Raw genomic sequence first — 14836 nt, 5'->3', positions numbered from 1 at the left:
CCCTGACCTAATCTAGCGGGGGATGAAGATTGCTTTGGCAAGGATGGGTGGGAATGGAGAGTGAATTCCTTACCTATATTTAAAATATTTTTATAATTTAAAAAATTTCTCTTAATTTAAGTAAATCTATTTTTTTAAAATATAGTTAATTTAAAAATTTTGTGGACTTGGATCACTGATGGAGAGTTCTTCTTTATTGAGGATTAGGGATGGAGGGTCATTTTTATTTCCAGCAGAAATTGGATTGAGGACAAGAATTTATTTCAAAATCCGGATTGGGAATGAGAAGTATGATATATACCCTGAACCCACCATATTGCCATTCCTAATTATAGAAGATGATTAAGGGGATGTTTGGAACTGTAGCTGGCCGTTTTTCAAAAAAACAGTGCCATGTCAGATCCACATAGGCATTTCAACAAACGCCCATATATATGAATGTTTGGTTCAGGCGTTTATTGAAAATCGGGCATGCCTAGTAAATCGGGACCCCACCGATGCATGAAACGTCAAATTTGGCATTTCATGCATCGGTGAATCATTATCCCCAACGGTTGACTGATGTGTATCCTATGTGGTACTTACCTATCAATACATACATGAAAAACAGTAATAAAAATCATCTTACCAAATAACATAGTATTACTCACTGCCTATGTGGCAGAAACATTTTTTTTTTATAAAAAACAAGTCTTGAAAACATAAACATTTTTTCTTGAAAATCGATCCCAAAAAGCACCGATGCTTCTAAATACCATCTAAGGGGTGAGGACAGGTGAATCTAAAGTACACTCGTCTTGCCACAGAGAACTCCTAGGTATATATGCGTTTTATACGGGGGCTCCATATTTGGAAGAATGCTAAGAATAATCATCTCAGCTGCTGGGTTAATTTAGAAATACAGATTATACTATACAAACTCTTATATTTTGTATATATATTTTCACTCTACATATTTCTATTTATATTGCTTCCGTTTTAAAAGGCGAATGAATGAGAAAACTCTACATATTTCATGTCATAGATTGTAGTTAGAGTTGTCAAGCTACAGACTTGACCGATTAGCCAAATGAAGTTGGAAAGTGATTATTGATAAAAGCTTTGACAGTCGAAGCAAATGATTACCACAAAGATAGATTTTGAATGGTTCGAGGCCCAAGACAAATATCTCATATTCTGGTTGTGGGTGGTCAATGAGGACACTTGTTTTATCATTGCAAGGATGTCGTGCTTCCACTTTCCAGAAGCAAATTCAAAGAAATTGGCTAACAAACTGAGTCAAGTCAAATATTTGGGCAACTCCACTAATCAAGCCAATGGACAGTTCTAGCCTCTAGAGATTGGACTCATTCATAGTTACATATTTTCTTTCAAACGACAGTGAAGACACAACCCTTGCTGGACCTTCAACTTAGTCATGGGAAGCACCTAATTAACCATTTATTAGGGTCAAAGAAGATTCAATAAGCTTCTCAAAACCTATTGCACAAATCAGGAGATATAATGCAAATCCAATGACTATGTCCGTTTGGTTCTCAGTCGGAATCAAAATTGGAATCAAAATTTTTCAAAATAGAATTGAAATGTTTTCATTCTTATAGTCTGTTTGATTCAGATAAGAATGGGAGTGGAAATTAAATTCAGTAAGAATGGGAATTCATTCCCAAAGGAGAGATAGGGAATGACCATTCCTTCAAATGGGGGAATGCCATTCCAATAGTAATGGGAATGGGGTTTCATTCCGCCCAACCAAGTATTTGATTTGGAATCAAAATAGTCCATTCTGATTCCAGACCCCTATTACTGCAAACCAAACAGGGCCTAAATTTTCCCAAAGGCTCAATTTGGAAAGAATACAAATACATATATATTCAGTGCAAACTTAGCCTAAGGTTCAGTTTGGAAAGAGTACAAGGGCTCAGATCTGCTCTTCACAAGTTCCCACACTCCTATTCACCAGACATGTGCAATGGGAATATCTCCCTTGTCATTTATGGGGAGATGGGTTGCAGTGTTCTGTGGGTAGAGATGTGGGAACAATTGTGGATAGCAGATTCAGAGTGGGAGTACAAATACAAATATTAAGAGTACAAAAGCAATTTGGATCTCCTACCCATACCTACCCACATGACACTACATTCTGCAACCATGCAATGGGAACATCTCATCATGCATGATAACATACAAGAATAGGAAATATTCCCCAAGTGTGGTTGCATGGTTTTCAAATTGGATTGGACTGGATGGTTGGACCGGAAAAACTGGAAACCCGTCATTTGATTGGTTCCGTTTTACCCTAGAATCGTCTTTTTGGCCAAAAATTGTTGATTTGGTCTGCAAACCGCTGACCCAAGTGGTTAAGTGGTTAAACCATTTGATCCATCTAGCAGCTTTTTACTGTTTTTTATTTTTAATTTTTTATTTCTTTTGTCAAAATGAGCCATCCATTTGGCTCAAATGGTCAGACCATTCGACCCAGGAGCCAGACCCCTGAACGATTCATTGTCCGGTTCTTGTGTGGTTGCAATATCATTTGAGTAGGTGTGGATAGGAGATCCGAACTGGTGCAAAACCTTGTATTGTGTATGTATTTGTAATGTACATATTTGTATTTACACCCTCTTCAAACTGAAACTAAATAATTGCTAATGTAGCAGTCTTTCATTGTCTATCTATCTGCATGTCCGAGAAACTTCATTTAATTAAACTCAACCTTGATCCCCGTTGTAGCTATATATAACCTACCTTAGATCAGGTGGTTGGGTTCTTCAATATGTAACTTTTAAGGCAAGACCCATATAATGTCAAGGAGTGAATGGCCAATTAATTCTTGGGATTAACAGTACTAGCCATTAAGGCCCAAATACTTCTGTAAATGGGTCTTTTTTTTGGGTAAGGGAGGTTCAATAAATGGGTCTTTCACAATGTAAAATCAACAAACAATTACTCAACTTTTCATCCAGTTGAAGACAAAATAAGATTAGATAATATCAGCCGATTCTATAGGTTACAAATAACCTAATTGTACAAGATCAGACAAAGATAGGAAAAGAAAATACTTGCTACACAGCTATGATCTTCATCTACCCACGAAAAGGAGGTTCTTTCATGTACCAACTCTGACAGACGGGTATCCCTCCTGGATAGTCTATCTATGATCAACTGCACCAGTGCCAACCACTTAAGAGCATCTGTGTTTAACTTTTTCTTTTCTATTATACCATTGGTTTTTCTTCATAATAAAAACCCAGAAGTGTCAAATGGGAAATTAGTGTCAAAATCCCCAGGACCAAGGGGGAAATCCAAGTCCACAATAGGAGAATTCGTTGCTGAAGTAGCAGCTGAGATTATTTCTGTGAGATCAGATTCCGAAGTCTGCAAATTATGCCCCCCCTGTAATCTGTTCATTCGACAGGGCGACATAGAGAAGTAGTTGGATTCGGATGTTGCAGGGGAAATGAAGGAAGGAGAATAACTGCCCATAAAATTGTTATCAAGTGTAGAAGGAGAGAAGATATGGTTCTCAGTTTTTAAGCATCCAATGGATGTAGAAGTGAAGGAGAAAGAAGAAGACATCATCTCCCCAGAGTCTAAGCCATTGGTTTGGACATTGAGTCCAGTATTTAAGTTCAAGAGGATCTCTTGTGATTGAATTTGATTTTGTTGGTTTGGCAGTTCTTGTGGATGAAGATGATCTTGGTTCTGTTTTTGCTCTGGTTTGTCAGCAGATGTCGATGCTGGAACTAGATGGGATGCCCGGTTACATGTGTGATTTCCTCGGTATGTGATGTCGAAGACAGACGGGTCTTCATCTGATCTTTGCACTTGCTTAGTGGCCAAACAGCCTTGAAGGTTACGATGGGTGCACCTGTAATAGGCTCTGCAATTGTAACAAATCTTTAATTAGGACAATTGGAAACAGATCATTGATGCTAGAAAGTTTGCAGTAGTCAATACGCCTAAATTAGCTCATCTCATATCAGCCAATCCTGGCCACTGAGTGAAACCCATAAAATGACATTAACCCATACGCTCAGTAATATTCTTTTGCAAATTGTTTGTTATATCACAAGCCTAAGGCATTGAGCCCTGAAACTCTGTTTTTATGGCCTCTGTGGTCCAAAAAGCAGCTTCTAGTTTTGGACTGATTGGTTAAAGGCTTAAAGCCAAAAAGGTGGCATCTTGATTTGGGTAATCAACAATTTAATCCAAGGGACAACAAATTAAAGGCACAGCAAAGAGAAACTTTAAAAATATAAAAATAAAGCAAAGAGAAACTTGTTGTTTTATTTATCAGGTGTGCATCCCCAGATAGACTGTTTGTGTTGACTTAAGTTTTGGGGGGGTTTGATTTGACTAATTTTGAACTTGCCAGGTCAAAAAATTAAACGAATAACAGAATCGAAATACAGCAATTCCACATGTACTTTGTGATTCCGTTCAATGTGTATGTCTGTATTTCCACAAACAATCTAACTGTTTTGGACCAGACAAAGATTAGACGAGACTCTGAGTCAGTTCCCCCTAACACAAAGCGAAATGGGTATCTAAGATTGAGCAGTGAGCACTGATTTTTGGGTAGATCCAGGAGCCCTTTCCTACCAACTACTGCAACTGATCAAGTCTCAAAAGCAACTGATATTCAGAGCCAGAGCAGAGACTCAGAGTTAAGATGGAGTGTGTTGCTCACCTTGGATATTTAGCTCCAAGGATGTCTTTCTGGCCATACTTCCTCCAGCCATAGCCATCCAGAGGCCCCTCAAGTCCTACCCCCGATCCAATGCGCACTTGTTCCGTCCACCGGGGCAATGCTTTTCTGCAACCAGCAAATTTGGGAAAACCCAGGATCAGCACCTTGATGCAAAACCTTCATGAACACGTTTAACAGAAGCAGAGGTTTTTTAAGTAAGTAGTACCTCTTCTTTGAGATCTCTCTTCGGTCCTGATCCTTGAAAGGCCGGTCTGAATCATCGCTTCTCGGGCTTGCGCTATCCGAGCGCGGGGAGTCAACCATGCCACCGGCGACAATTTCCATGGGTTGAGTCTCTGTTTCCAGCCCATTCCATTTCAGTATCGACAAAGCCCTGTCAAAGGTAGTTAGTGTCTTCTGCACCAACATTTCGCGCATCTCCGCGGACGAAGATGAGTCAAGGACTTGCAGCTTCAGCGCAAGCTCCCTCCCTTGGATTAGCTCGTTCAGCAAAGCATTTTTCTCCCAATTCCCGGCGTTCTCCATGGTTATACCGTGAACTAGAATATCCAACACAACTAATTTGTGACGGGGAGTATCACCGGCGGGTCGGTGCAAATAAGCCGGTAATTTAAGATTCTCAATTTGTGGGAAAACTTTAGTTCATTTTAGGAACGAGAGTAGTCAAGACATTTCAGAGTGAGAAGAGAAGTTAACGAAGCAGAAACTGTCAAATTGGCGGCGGCAGCAGCACCAGCAACAGTCTCAGAAGAGGAAGAACAAATTGGAGAGTCAAGGAAACGAGAACCCAGGAACATGAAAGACAATCTATCTTCAGCGGGGCTGCTAAAGTTGTCAATGGTTTGTTGCTGAAGCTATATTCAGTAGCCCAAGAAACGAAATTCAGAGAAAAGAAAACGGAAATCGGAGGATAAGACTAATTAGAACAGCTAAAATTGGATACGGATGCACTTGATATTTGTTTTGGAATATATAGTTGCAGAGAGAGGGAGAACGAGGAAGAACAGCTGAGGGGAAGCTAGAGGTGGAGTATGTTTTTGAATTGAATGAAGAACAAATTGAGAGGAAGGGAGATATATTATAGGGGCGAGAGAAAAGTTTGACTGATAGAAATGGGTACTTTTTTTTCTACATAGACTGGTCTTCGGTCATGCCAAGTTCGGATAGAGAGAGAGAGAGAGAGAAGGTCCAATGGCCGATTGCTGACCAATTCTTATTCTTCTTAGAAGAAGAAAGTCAGAGAAGGGAGGAGACCAAGAATCTTCAAACCTTCTTCCGCGTTAGTAGAGAAGTGAAGAACGTGGAGTGTTGACGTAAACCTTTTTCATCATTAAAAACCCCTTGCTTACGCTGAGGGAATCCGGTTTTGCTCCTCACAAATCGATCTTACTGCAATTTTAGCCGTGCATTTTGACGGGAGATGTTCCCAATGCACGGCCTCCATGTGATGTGAGATTGGTACGAGGAGCGCTGAGGAGCAAAGCCGGTTATCTATTTGTGCTGAACCCCAATCTCCTGCAAGAAAAAATTATTTTCACATGCCATCCAATCATACATTTGGGAATATCTTCTTTACATTTATGTTAATTTTTGGGGAGATGTTCCCAATGTAAGACAGGGTTGTCCTACTTTCACAATGTGCAGAGTTTATTATTATTATTATTATTTTAAATAATTTTTTATATGTTAATGTGTTTTTATTAGTTTATAATTATTTAATAGTATTTAATTAAGTTGTTATTTTTATATCAATTAAATAATTAACTAATATTTTTTGTAAGTTAAAAAATTAAATTCACTTGTAAATAATTGATAATTGTTTAACTTATATTACTTGCATAGTTTCCGGACATTTATTCCTAATCATTTAATTATTTTATTGTTTTTAGCTATTTTAACATTAATTTTCTTTATTTTACATATTTTCATTAGTTTTAAAATGTCTATTTTTCTATAGTTTTTAGTTGAGTTATTGTTGTTATAATTACTTTATTAATTAATTGTCATTTTTCACTATTTCTAAAAGTTAATAACTTTTACATGTCCTTATTCTTATTTAACATGTCTTGCTTCTTCGATGTTGTGTTTTTCATGTTTCTAAATTATTTTAATTAAATACAAATATAATTTAAAATAAAAACTTATTATTAGTCCTATATTATTTAAGTAAAAACATAATTTTATGTTTATTATTTATTTTTAATAACGATTGATCAATATATTATGTGAAAAAAAATATACAATATTCAATGTTAATAGTTTTCCAAATAACCAAAAAGATCCATCCACAGGGATAAAACTCGGATCTAACCATTAGTTTTTCTTTTTCTTTTTTTTTTCTTTTTTGTCACAAATGGCCACCCATAGGCTCAAATGAACCTGCTCACACATCAATCCTAATTAGGGTTGATCTTTCTTAGCCTGGCTTGAAAACCTGGCCAGCCTCGCCAGGGAATTCCCGAGCCTGGGTCCAATATTTCAAACCCGGCCTAGCCCAGCTTGCAACATTTTATATTTTAAAATATTATATTTATTATATAATATGCATACTAAATTGTATTATATTACATAATACAATTTAGTATTATACTAAATTGTATTATATTACATAAAATATATATAAATATGACTTATTTAATTTTATAGAAATATTTAAATATATATTCTATATATTCACGAGTTAAGATGAGTAAATTCATATAGGACAGAATAGATGAACATCTATATAACAAACTTCTAAGATCATAGGCCAAAAGCCAAGCCAAGCCTGACATAGCATAGGCCCATAGGACATTTTTTTATACATATACTAGCTGAGGGCCCTGCAATAGGCCATGAGAAGATAAATAGTTTTCAAATAAATAATATTATTCAAGGGTTGTAAGATTGAAAGTCATTACAAAAAGAAAAATAATTTGTCAAAGAAAAATAAATTGTCTTTTTAATTAAAAAGAAAATAAATAACTTTCACTAAAATAAAAAATTAAAATATATGCTAACACTAGGCCCTATCGGGTCCATATAAACCCTCCCATTGACACCAGGCCCCAACCAACCCTCTCTCTCTCTCTCTCTAACACTAGCCCCATCAAGTTCCACACAACCCCTCTCTCTAACACCAGGCCCCATCAGGTACCACACAGCCCCTCTCTCTTTAACATCAACCTCTCTTTCTCTCTTGACACCAAGCTCCATCGATTCATCGTGTTCCACATATCCTCTCTATCTCTTTCTATCCCCTCTCCAGTTTCATCCATGTGTAATATAAATTAATTAGTTGATCCAAGTCAACTTACATTAAATTAAATGTATTTTAAAAAGGATAAAAAATAGAAAATAATGAAAAAATATCAAAGTCAAGCTATTAGTAATATTAGAAAGAATATTAAAAATATAAATTAATTAATTGAACTAAGTTCACTTTGATTAAATTAAAAATATTTTAACAAAGATAAAAATAGGAAAAATAAAAAAAAAAATCACATCTTCTATTGCTCACATTAAACAATAATTAAAATCATAAAAAAAAATTTAAGGATGTTAGTATAACATTAAAAATAAAGGAAATAACAAAAAAAATATAAGAACAAAAATAATAAAGTTGTTAAATTAATAGAATCGCATCTTCTTTGCTGAAATGACTTGTGTTGAAGATTTTTTTTCTTTTGCTACGACTTATGCTAAAGTTTTTCTAACCACCACTTATGATAAAGTTAAATGAAATTAATTAATATAATTAACTTGTTGTAATTTAAGGTTTAAATTATGCTGACATAATTGATGGAAGGGAAAAAAATAAAAAAAAAAAAACAAATTCAATACATATAAATGAAATAAAAAAAATTCAATACCGCAATCTGAAGGCTTGCTCAAGTATATTAGGTTATTAATTTGGGAGGCTCAGAAATTTCATCAATTGAAACCAAGTTGGGATTCTAGACCTGCGTAGTCAATATATTGTAATTAATTTTCATTGTTTTAGGGTTTTAATAATACAAATTCTAAAAAATGACTGATTACTCTCAAAATCCCTTTTCCAACATGTTCAACTTTGAGGACAAAGAGTTACAGTACAGCAACACCAATATGAGTGCTAGTGGTTCTACGGCTAATGCCACTACTAAAGCCACTCTTATTACTAATACTAAGGGAAAAAAAGTATAACAAGAGTGGTACATATTAGTCATTTGTCTAGACATATGATCATTCATCTAAAGATTAATGGTAATCAAAATCAATCATAAATTGGGTGTGGGTGTGTGTGTGTGTGTGTGTTTTGCTAAGTTTTAATATTATCAAGAAAAAATGAAATAAGAATTAGCTAAATATATTATACATGTTGAACAACCATTTTTATTGGCTAAAAACATTATGCTAGAAAGATTTTTACAACAATTAGTAAATTCAAATTAAAAATAAAAAAATATCTAGAAATACAATTAGAGCATACACTTTAAATTTTTTAATTCATGTAAACAAAATTTAATTTCTACTTTATCGACTCTTAATTCTAAAATTGCACTTGCATCAAATATTTAGGCTTCCAAATATAATATAAGTTTGTATTTATTTACGTGGAATTTTATTGATGAACATTGGCTTTTACAAAAAAGAATTTTAAGTTTTACAAAGACTTGATGGCCACATATTGATGACCTAGCAATTGCTCCAAGTATATTAAATACTTTACATAATTATGGAAATAAAAATAAATTTTTTCCTATTAGTTTTGATAATGCTAGTAATAATGATTCAATTATTAATATTTTAAATTCTTAATTAAAACCATATTTAAATAGTAAACTATTTCATATTAAATATGCATGTCATATATTAAATTTGTGTTCAATAGCTTTAAATATTATGGGCAATTTTTTTAAATTACCCCTACTATTTAGCTAATTGACAAACTATACCCTTATTATTTACATATTATCTTAAACTACCCCTACTGTTTTTGACAATTGGCTAGTTCTACCCCCTGTCAAAATTGATACAAACGTGACACCACCTACGTATAATTTAAAAGAAAAAACAATATTACCCTTCATCCCTCTCCTGTAAGCTGGGCAATCTCTCTGTATCTCATGGCTCGTCTTGCCGAAGAAAACAACTTCATGAAAATCAACATAGATGTGGTGGTCGCCAATCGTGACAGATTGGCCGGAATTAGGCTTTAGGGTTTCGGTCTTGCCGTTGAGGATGATGCGGATGATTTCCTTTTCGAGTTTTGATTCCTCTTTGGCGAGCTTCGATTCCTCTTTAGGGGTTGCAATATGCTCATCAGGCTTTGAAGGAGACTGTCGAAGTTGTTATTGAGAAGCCATTTCCTGTGTATTGTTTTTTGGTTCATAAGGGAATATGTAGAAATGGGAAGTTGGGAACTGGTAATTGGTGATTCAGGGAGGAGGGTTTTAACGAAGGTTTAGTGTTGTTGCAAGGCTAGCGGTGAAGGAAGAGGAGTTGGTTCCAGGCATGGCAATTACAGAAATAGAGGAGGATTTATGAATGGGGTTCACTTCCATCATTTCTACTTGGAGATTTTGAAGCTATCTCCAGGTCTTTGCATCTTGATCCAACGAGTTTGTTGTATTGGACTAGAAGCTGTTGAAGTTCATGTGTGGACCCAACGAGCCGCCTTCGCAAGGTTTCTCAAGAATGTTGTCGTGTAGTTGGCCGTAGGGAAGAAGGCTTCAATAAGATCTGCTAAAACCAATTGAGGCTGGGAAATGGCTCCATCAAACCAGTCTTCGCATAAGATGAAATTAACAGAAAATTCAGTCAATAAAATACTAAAAATGTGGAAGACATTATCTAGACAATGTAGATAATGAAGCCTTGGCTGTGAGTGGATAGAGTAGTTATTCTCTGTTCTAACAACTTTGGTCGATGTTGTTGAAGGAGTTCATGTGCAGACCTAGGTTGTTCTGCGCCAGGCATGAATAGGGAAGGTAATTGGTTGCAGAGGATTGTTTACGAACACAATAAGTCGCATCATTTTTTTATCTGGGGAGTCGGTTCCAGGCATCGACCTGTCGGAGACTCTATTCTAGTCACACTTTCATCGAAGTGAAGTCCATCAAAATCAACGGTGAGTCTCGATCGATGACAAAGAAGGCACCAAGGTTTGTGCTGATGGGCTTAGCCCGCACAACCCTGTCTCTGGTGACGGGATCTGCTCTTCACAAATGGGCGCCTCACAGGCACATCTCCCGTAAATAAGTATCAGAGGGAACATTTCCCGTAAATAATAATTAATAAGTATCAGAGATGCTCCCAATGCATGATTGGATATATGTGTGAGGCGTGAGGTGTGATGAGCAGATCCGGTCTCCAGTCTCCAGTCTCCATTGCTTCTGACACGATAATCACTCCCTGTCTTTATCGTTTCCAGCACGACGAGCAGGTGGTTGACAGTCCTCCCTTCCCTCCTCACAAGTCCCCACTCCCTGCAACTACTCCAATTTAGGTCTTGTTAGAATCCCTTTGATTTTCTTCCTCAAATGTGTATAGGAGATTACTCTTTGTTCCTTGGAGACTCAAACTTCGATCCAAGAAGGCTCTTTATTCATTCTCCCCAGGTAGATCGATGGCATCATCGATCACGTAACTGTAGGTCAAGCAACAACCATGTTCATGAGTCTTGGTGAGCATCGTAGAGGTGAAATTGCTCTGGGGCTTGACATCCCACATAGATCCAAAAGATCCTCAACAACGGCTTCGTTCAAATTTTTATTAGTTGGGCTTTATTTTGAAAATTTGAGATATAGTGAAGAACAAATAAGACATTTTGTTTTTTCTTTTAGCATTTAATGGCCATGTCAACCATCAGAAACAGTAGGGGACTTTAAGACAATATGTAAACAGTAAGGATTCAATTTGTCAATTAGCTAAATATTAGGGGGCAGTTTAAGAAATTTGTCCAAATATTATTTATCCTCGTATTTCTAAAATTAGAAATTATATTATGTATATTAGAAGTCTTAGTACAAGAAAACAAGAATTTAAATATTTATGTCAAAAATATGGTTTAAATTATAGAAATTTGTATTAGATGTTTGACATAGGTGGAATTACATCTATTTTATATTAAAGAGTTGTATTTCATACAAATACATTCTTACTTCTTTTTATAATAAAAAATTGACCCAAGATTTTATAATTAATGATAATTGGAAAAATTTTGTTCGTACAAAGGACTTTTTTACAATTTTCTATGATGCAACTAATGCATTTTTTAGTATTTATTACTCAACTTCTTGTATTTTGGTAATCAATTATTTATAATTAGTGAGTTTTTAAAATATAGTAATAATTTAAAACTTTAAAATATTGTTTAGCTGAAATATAATATCCTAGTATTAGAAAAGATGGTTTAGATGTTTTACTTTTTTTTATAAGAGTTTAAATGTTTTACTTGAATCTTATTATGAAAATAAGAAAAGTAAATTTTGAACAAAAAAAGATGAAGTTAATAGTTTATTCTTTGAAATGTCCAATGTATATGGATCTCAATTATTAGGATATAGGAAAACTTGTACAACCTCAATTACTAAAGCCTCTAGTTCTAACAATGTTTTCAAATTGCCTTTGACTTGGATGGTCAGACTGTTAGGCTATTGACTTGGGTGGTCGAACCGTCGAGCTGTTTGACTGGTTCAACGGTTTTGGAAAATTTTTATTTTAATTTTTTTGTCAGAATGGATTATTTCATTCGAAATGGATGATTGAACTGTCGACCCAGAAACCGGTGGCCAGAACGGGCCCGGTTCTAGGTCGATTTTTAAAACGTTGAGTTCCAATAGTGGAAGTGATGGGATTTGGTTGTTAATAAATAAAAGGAAAAATCAGCTACCACTTCAACATCAAGTTCATTTTTTAAACTTAATTTTTATTCATAGGCTACTTTTACTAATTTAATAAATTCCCTTAGCTCAAAAGAATTAAATAATTTTGATATTTTAGTCTGGTGGGATGAACATGGAAAAAAATATCTAGTTCTTGCTGCTATGGCATGTGATTTACTAATTCCTCTATACTCCCGTGTCCATAATTCCATCAAAATCTTGTTTTAGTGCAGATACTTTGGATGACAAGAGAAATTTGATAAATGATGAAAGCTTGGTGGTGTATATATGTTTGAAGGATTGCCTAGATGTTAAAGACACACTACAAGATCAGGGAGGGCATGACACTTCACTAGTGTTTCACCAAAAGCAAATAATCTAAATGAAGATGAAGGAGATGGAGGAGGTAGAAATTTGATAAATGATGAAAGCTTGGTGGTGTATATATGTTTGAAGGATTGCCTAGATGTTAAAGACACACTACAAGATCAGGGAGGGCATGACACTTCACTAGTGTTTCACCAAAAGCAAATAATCTAAATGAAGATGAAGGAGATGGAGGAGGTATAATTTAAAAAGTTGAATTTGAAGAAAATATTAAACTAATAAAGTCAATATATATTTTTGTATACTCAATATTTGTACAACATTTTTAAAATTATTGTAAATTTTGTTTTTTCAATTTTATTTAAATTTAATTGTGATTTTCAACACTCAATATCACTACAAATTTTTATTTTAAATTTTATTATATTATCTTTATATTTTATTCTAATTCTATTGTAATTTTTTCATAATATTTTTTACTTTCTATTCATTAAATTCAAATGAAATAAAATACCTGAACTTTTCTTTTCAATTTATTATTTATTTGTATTTTGTTAAGTGTTTTTTGTTAAATTTTTATTTTTTTCATTTTTAATTAATAAAAAACAACAAAATAAAGAAATAATACCTAGAACGTGGCACATCCCATCTTTGAGAGGTTCCACATCATGAAGTTAAACAGGCACGACTAGCCCAAGCATGTGTGACAACATACACAACCCACTTAGGAAGGATGCCACCAGGACCACAACCATTTGCACATACCGCAAAGTTAGAGTTGTAAATAGGGTTGTGTCGCGGCCGAACATAGCTTAGCATGACCTATATATATTATATAATAATTATATACATTTATATATGTATATGTTGATGGAGGGAGATTTGGCCCGAACCCTTGGCCATGCGACACATGAAAGCAACCAAGAGTGACCTAGTAGAAGCGCCAGCTCGGCATGGTAGCGGGCCCACAACCCGAGCTCTCCCTTGGAGGTCCTGAGCCTTACAAGGAGCACAAAGGGCAAAAACTCGAGTTGACCCACCCCGGGGCAGTTCGGGCCACACTTCTATCCGAACTCAAGACTTCACCTCGCACACCACTTCGGCTCCAAGTCGCCTGACTAAACAGCCGTACCTGACGCCTAGGAAGCCCGTACACGAAGGCGGCGCGCCTGACTGATTAAGGGTCCGACACATGACAGCCGCCCTCCAACGACCACCTGCCACCGCCATCTCAGACGTGGCAGAGACGGCCCTGACAAGGAAGACAATGGCGGTTATGACACCCGAACTGGCAACTGGTAGAGGTTATGACACCCAAACTGGCGTCTGGCAGAGATAATGACACCCGATCTGGCGGAGGTGATGATGCCCGATCTGGTAGAGGTATGGGAGTGAGTGTACCAGGGTGATTATAAAATGCCTCCTTCCCCCAAAGAATGAGGTATGTGATTCTTGTGCTTTCTGGTCTTGAAGTCCCTCATTCCCCTTGCCTTCTCAAGAGCACTAACTTGAGCTTCAGAGTGTTCCAACCGGGTTCCTCCCCGGAAGTCTCCAATTTCTTCCTTGTTTCAGGCACCTCCAATCCCGTCAGAGGCGAGGTAACCAACAACTAGGACCGACCGGATTGTGCATCATCATATGTAATAATAATGATATAATAATATATAATATATTAATATGTATAAATTTTTATTTTCAATTTATTATGATATTTTATTCCAATTGTATTGTATTTTTTAATTTTATTTTATTATTTCATATATAAACAATTATATATATCAAAATTCATATAAAATAAAATTTTAAATTTTTTTTCAATTTTATTAATTTTTTAAATTTAATAAAAAATATGTCTCTCATGGCCTGGCCCGACCTGGCCCAAGGTTCAGCACGCAGGCCGGCCAGCCTGGTTTGTGCCTCGTGGCACGGCCCGGGCCCTCATGGGCTTGTG

The 14836-nt window shown here is 35.6% G+C and overlaps 1 protein-coding gene across 1 annotated transcript; it reads right to left on the bottom strand.

The window, feature by feature from the left end:
* Positions 1-2943: 2943 nt before the first annotated feature.
* On the bottom strand, positions 2944-5764 carry LOC104603969 (putative WRKY transcription factor 41). Its single transcript, XM_010268162.3, has 3 exons — positions 4917-5764; positions 4691-4816; positions 2944-3880 (listed from the first exon to the last, which is right to left on the bottom strand). The coding sequence occupies exons 1-3, from the start codon at positions 5234-5236 to the stop codon at positions 3235-3237; spliced, it is 1092 nt and encodes a 363-aa protein (XP_010266464.1). The 5' UTR covers positions 5237-5764; the 3' UTR covers positions 2944-3234.
* Between the last annotated feature and the right edge of the window lie 9072 nt (positions 5765-14836).

Source organism: Nelumbo nucifera, chromosome 3, assembly GCF_055504915.1.
Source record: "Nelumbo nucifera cultivar China Antique chromosome 3, China Antique-T2T, whole genome shotgun sequence".
Classification (NCBI taxonomy): domain Eukaryota; kingdom Viridiplantae; phylum Streptophyta; class Magnoliopsida; order Proteales; family Nelumbonaceae; genus Nelumbo; species Nelumbo nucifera.
Note: the sequence above shows the minus strand (reverse complement) of the source record. Positions and strands in the feature narration are given on the sequence as shown.

Coding starts and splice junctions, on each gene's coding strand:
- LOC104603969 (XM_010268162.3), bottom strand. CDS start 5,236: ATGGAGAACGCCGGGAATTGGGAGAAAAATGCTTTGCTGAACGAGCTA. Junction 4,817..4,916: donor AGAGAGATCTCAAAGAAGAG/GTACTACTTACT, acceptor TGCTGGTTGCAG/AAAAGCATTGCCCCGGTGGA. Junction 3,881..4,690: donor CTTGGAGCTAAATATCCAAG/GTGAGCAACACA, acceptor TTACAATTGCAG/AGCCTATTACAGGTGCACCC.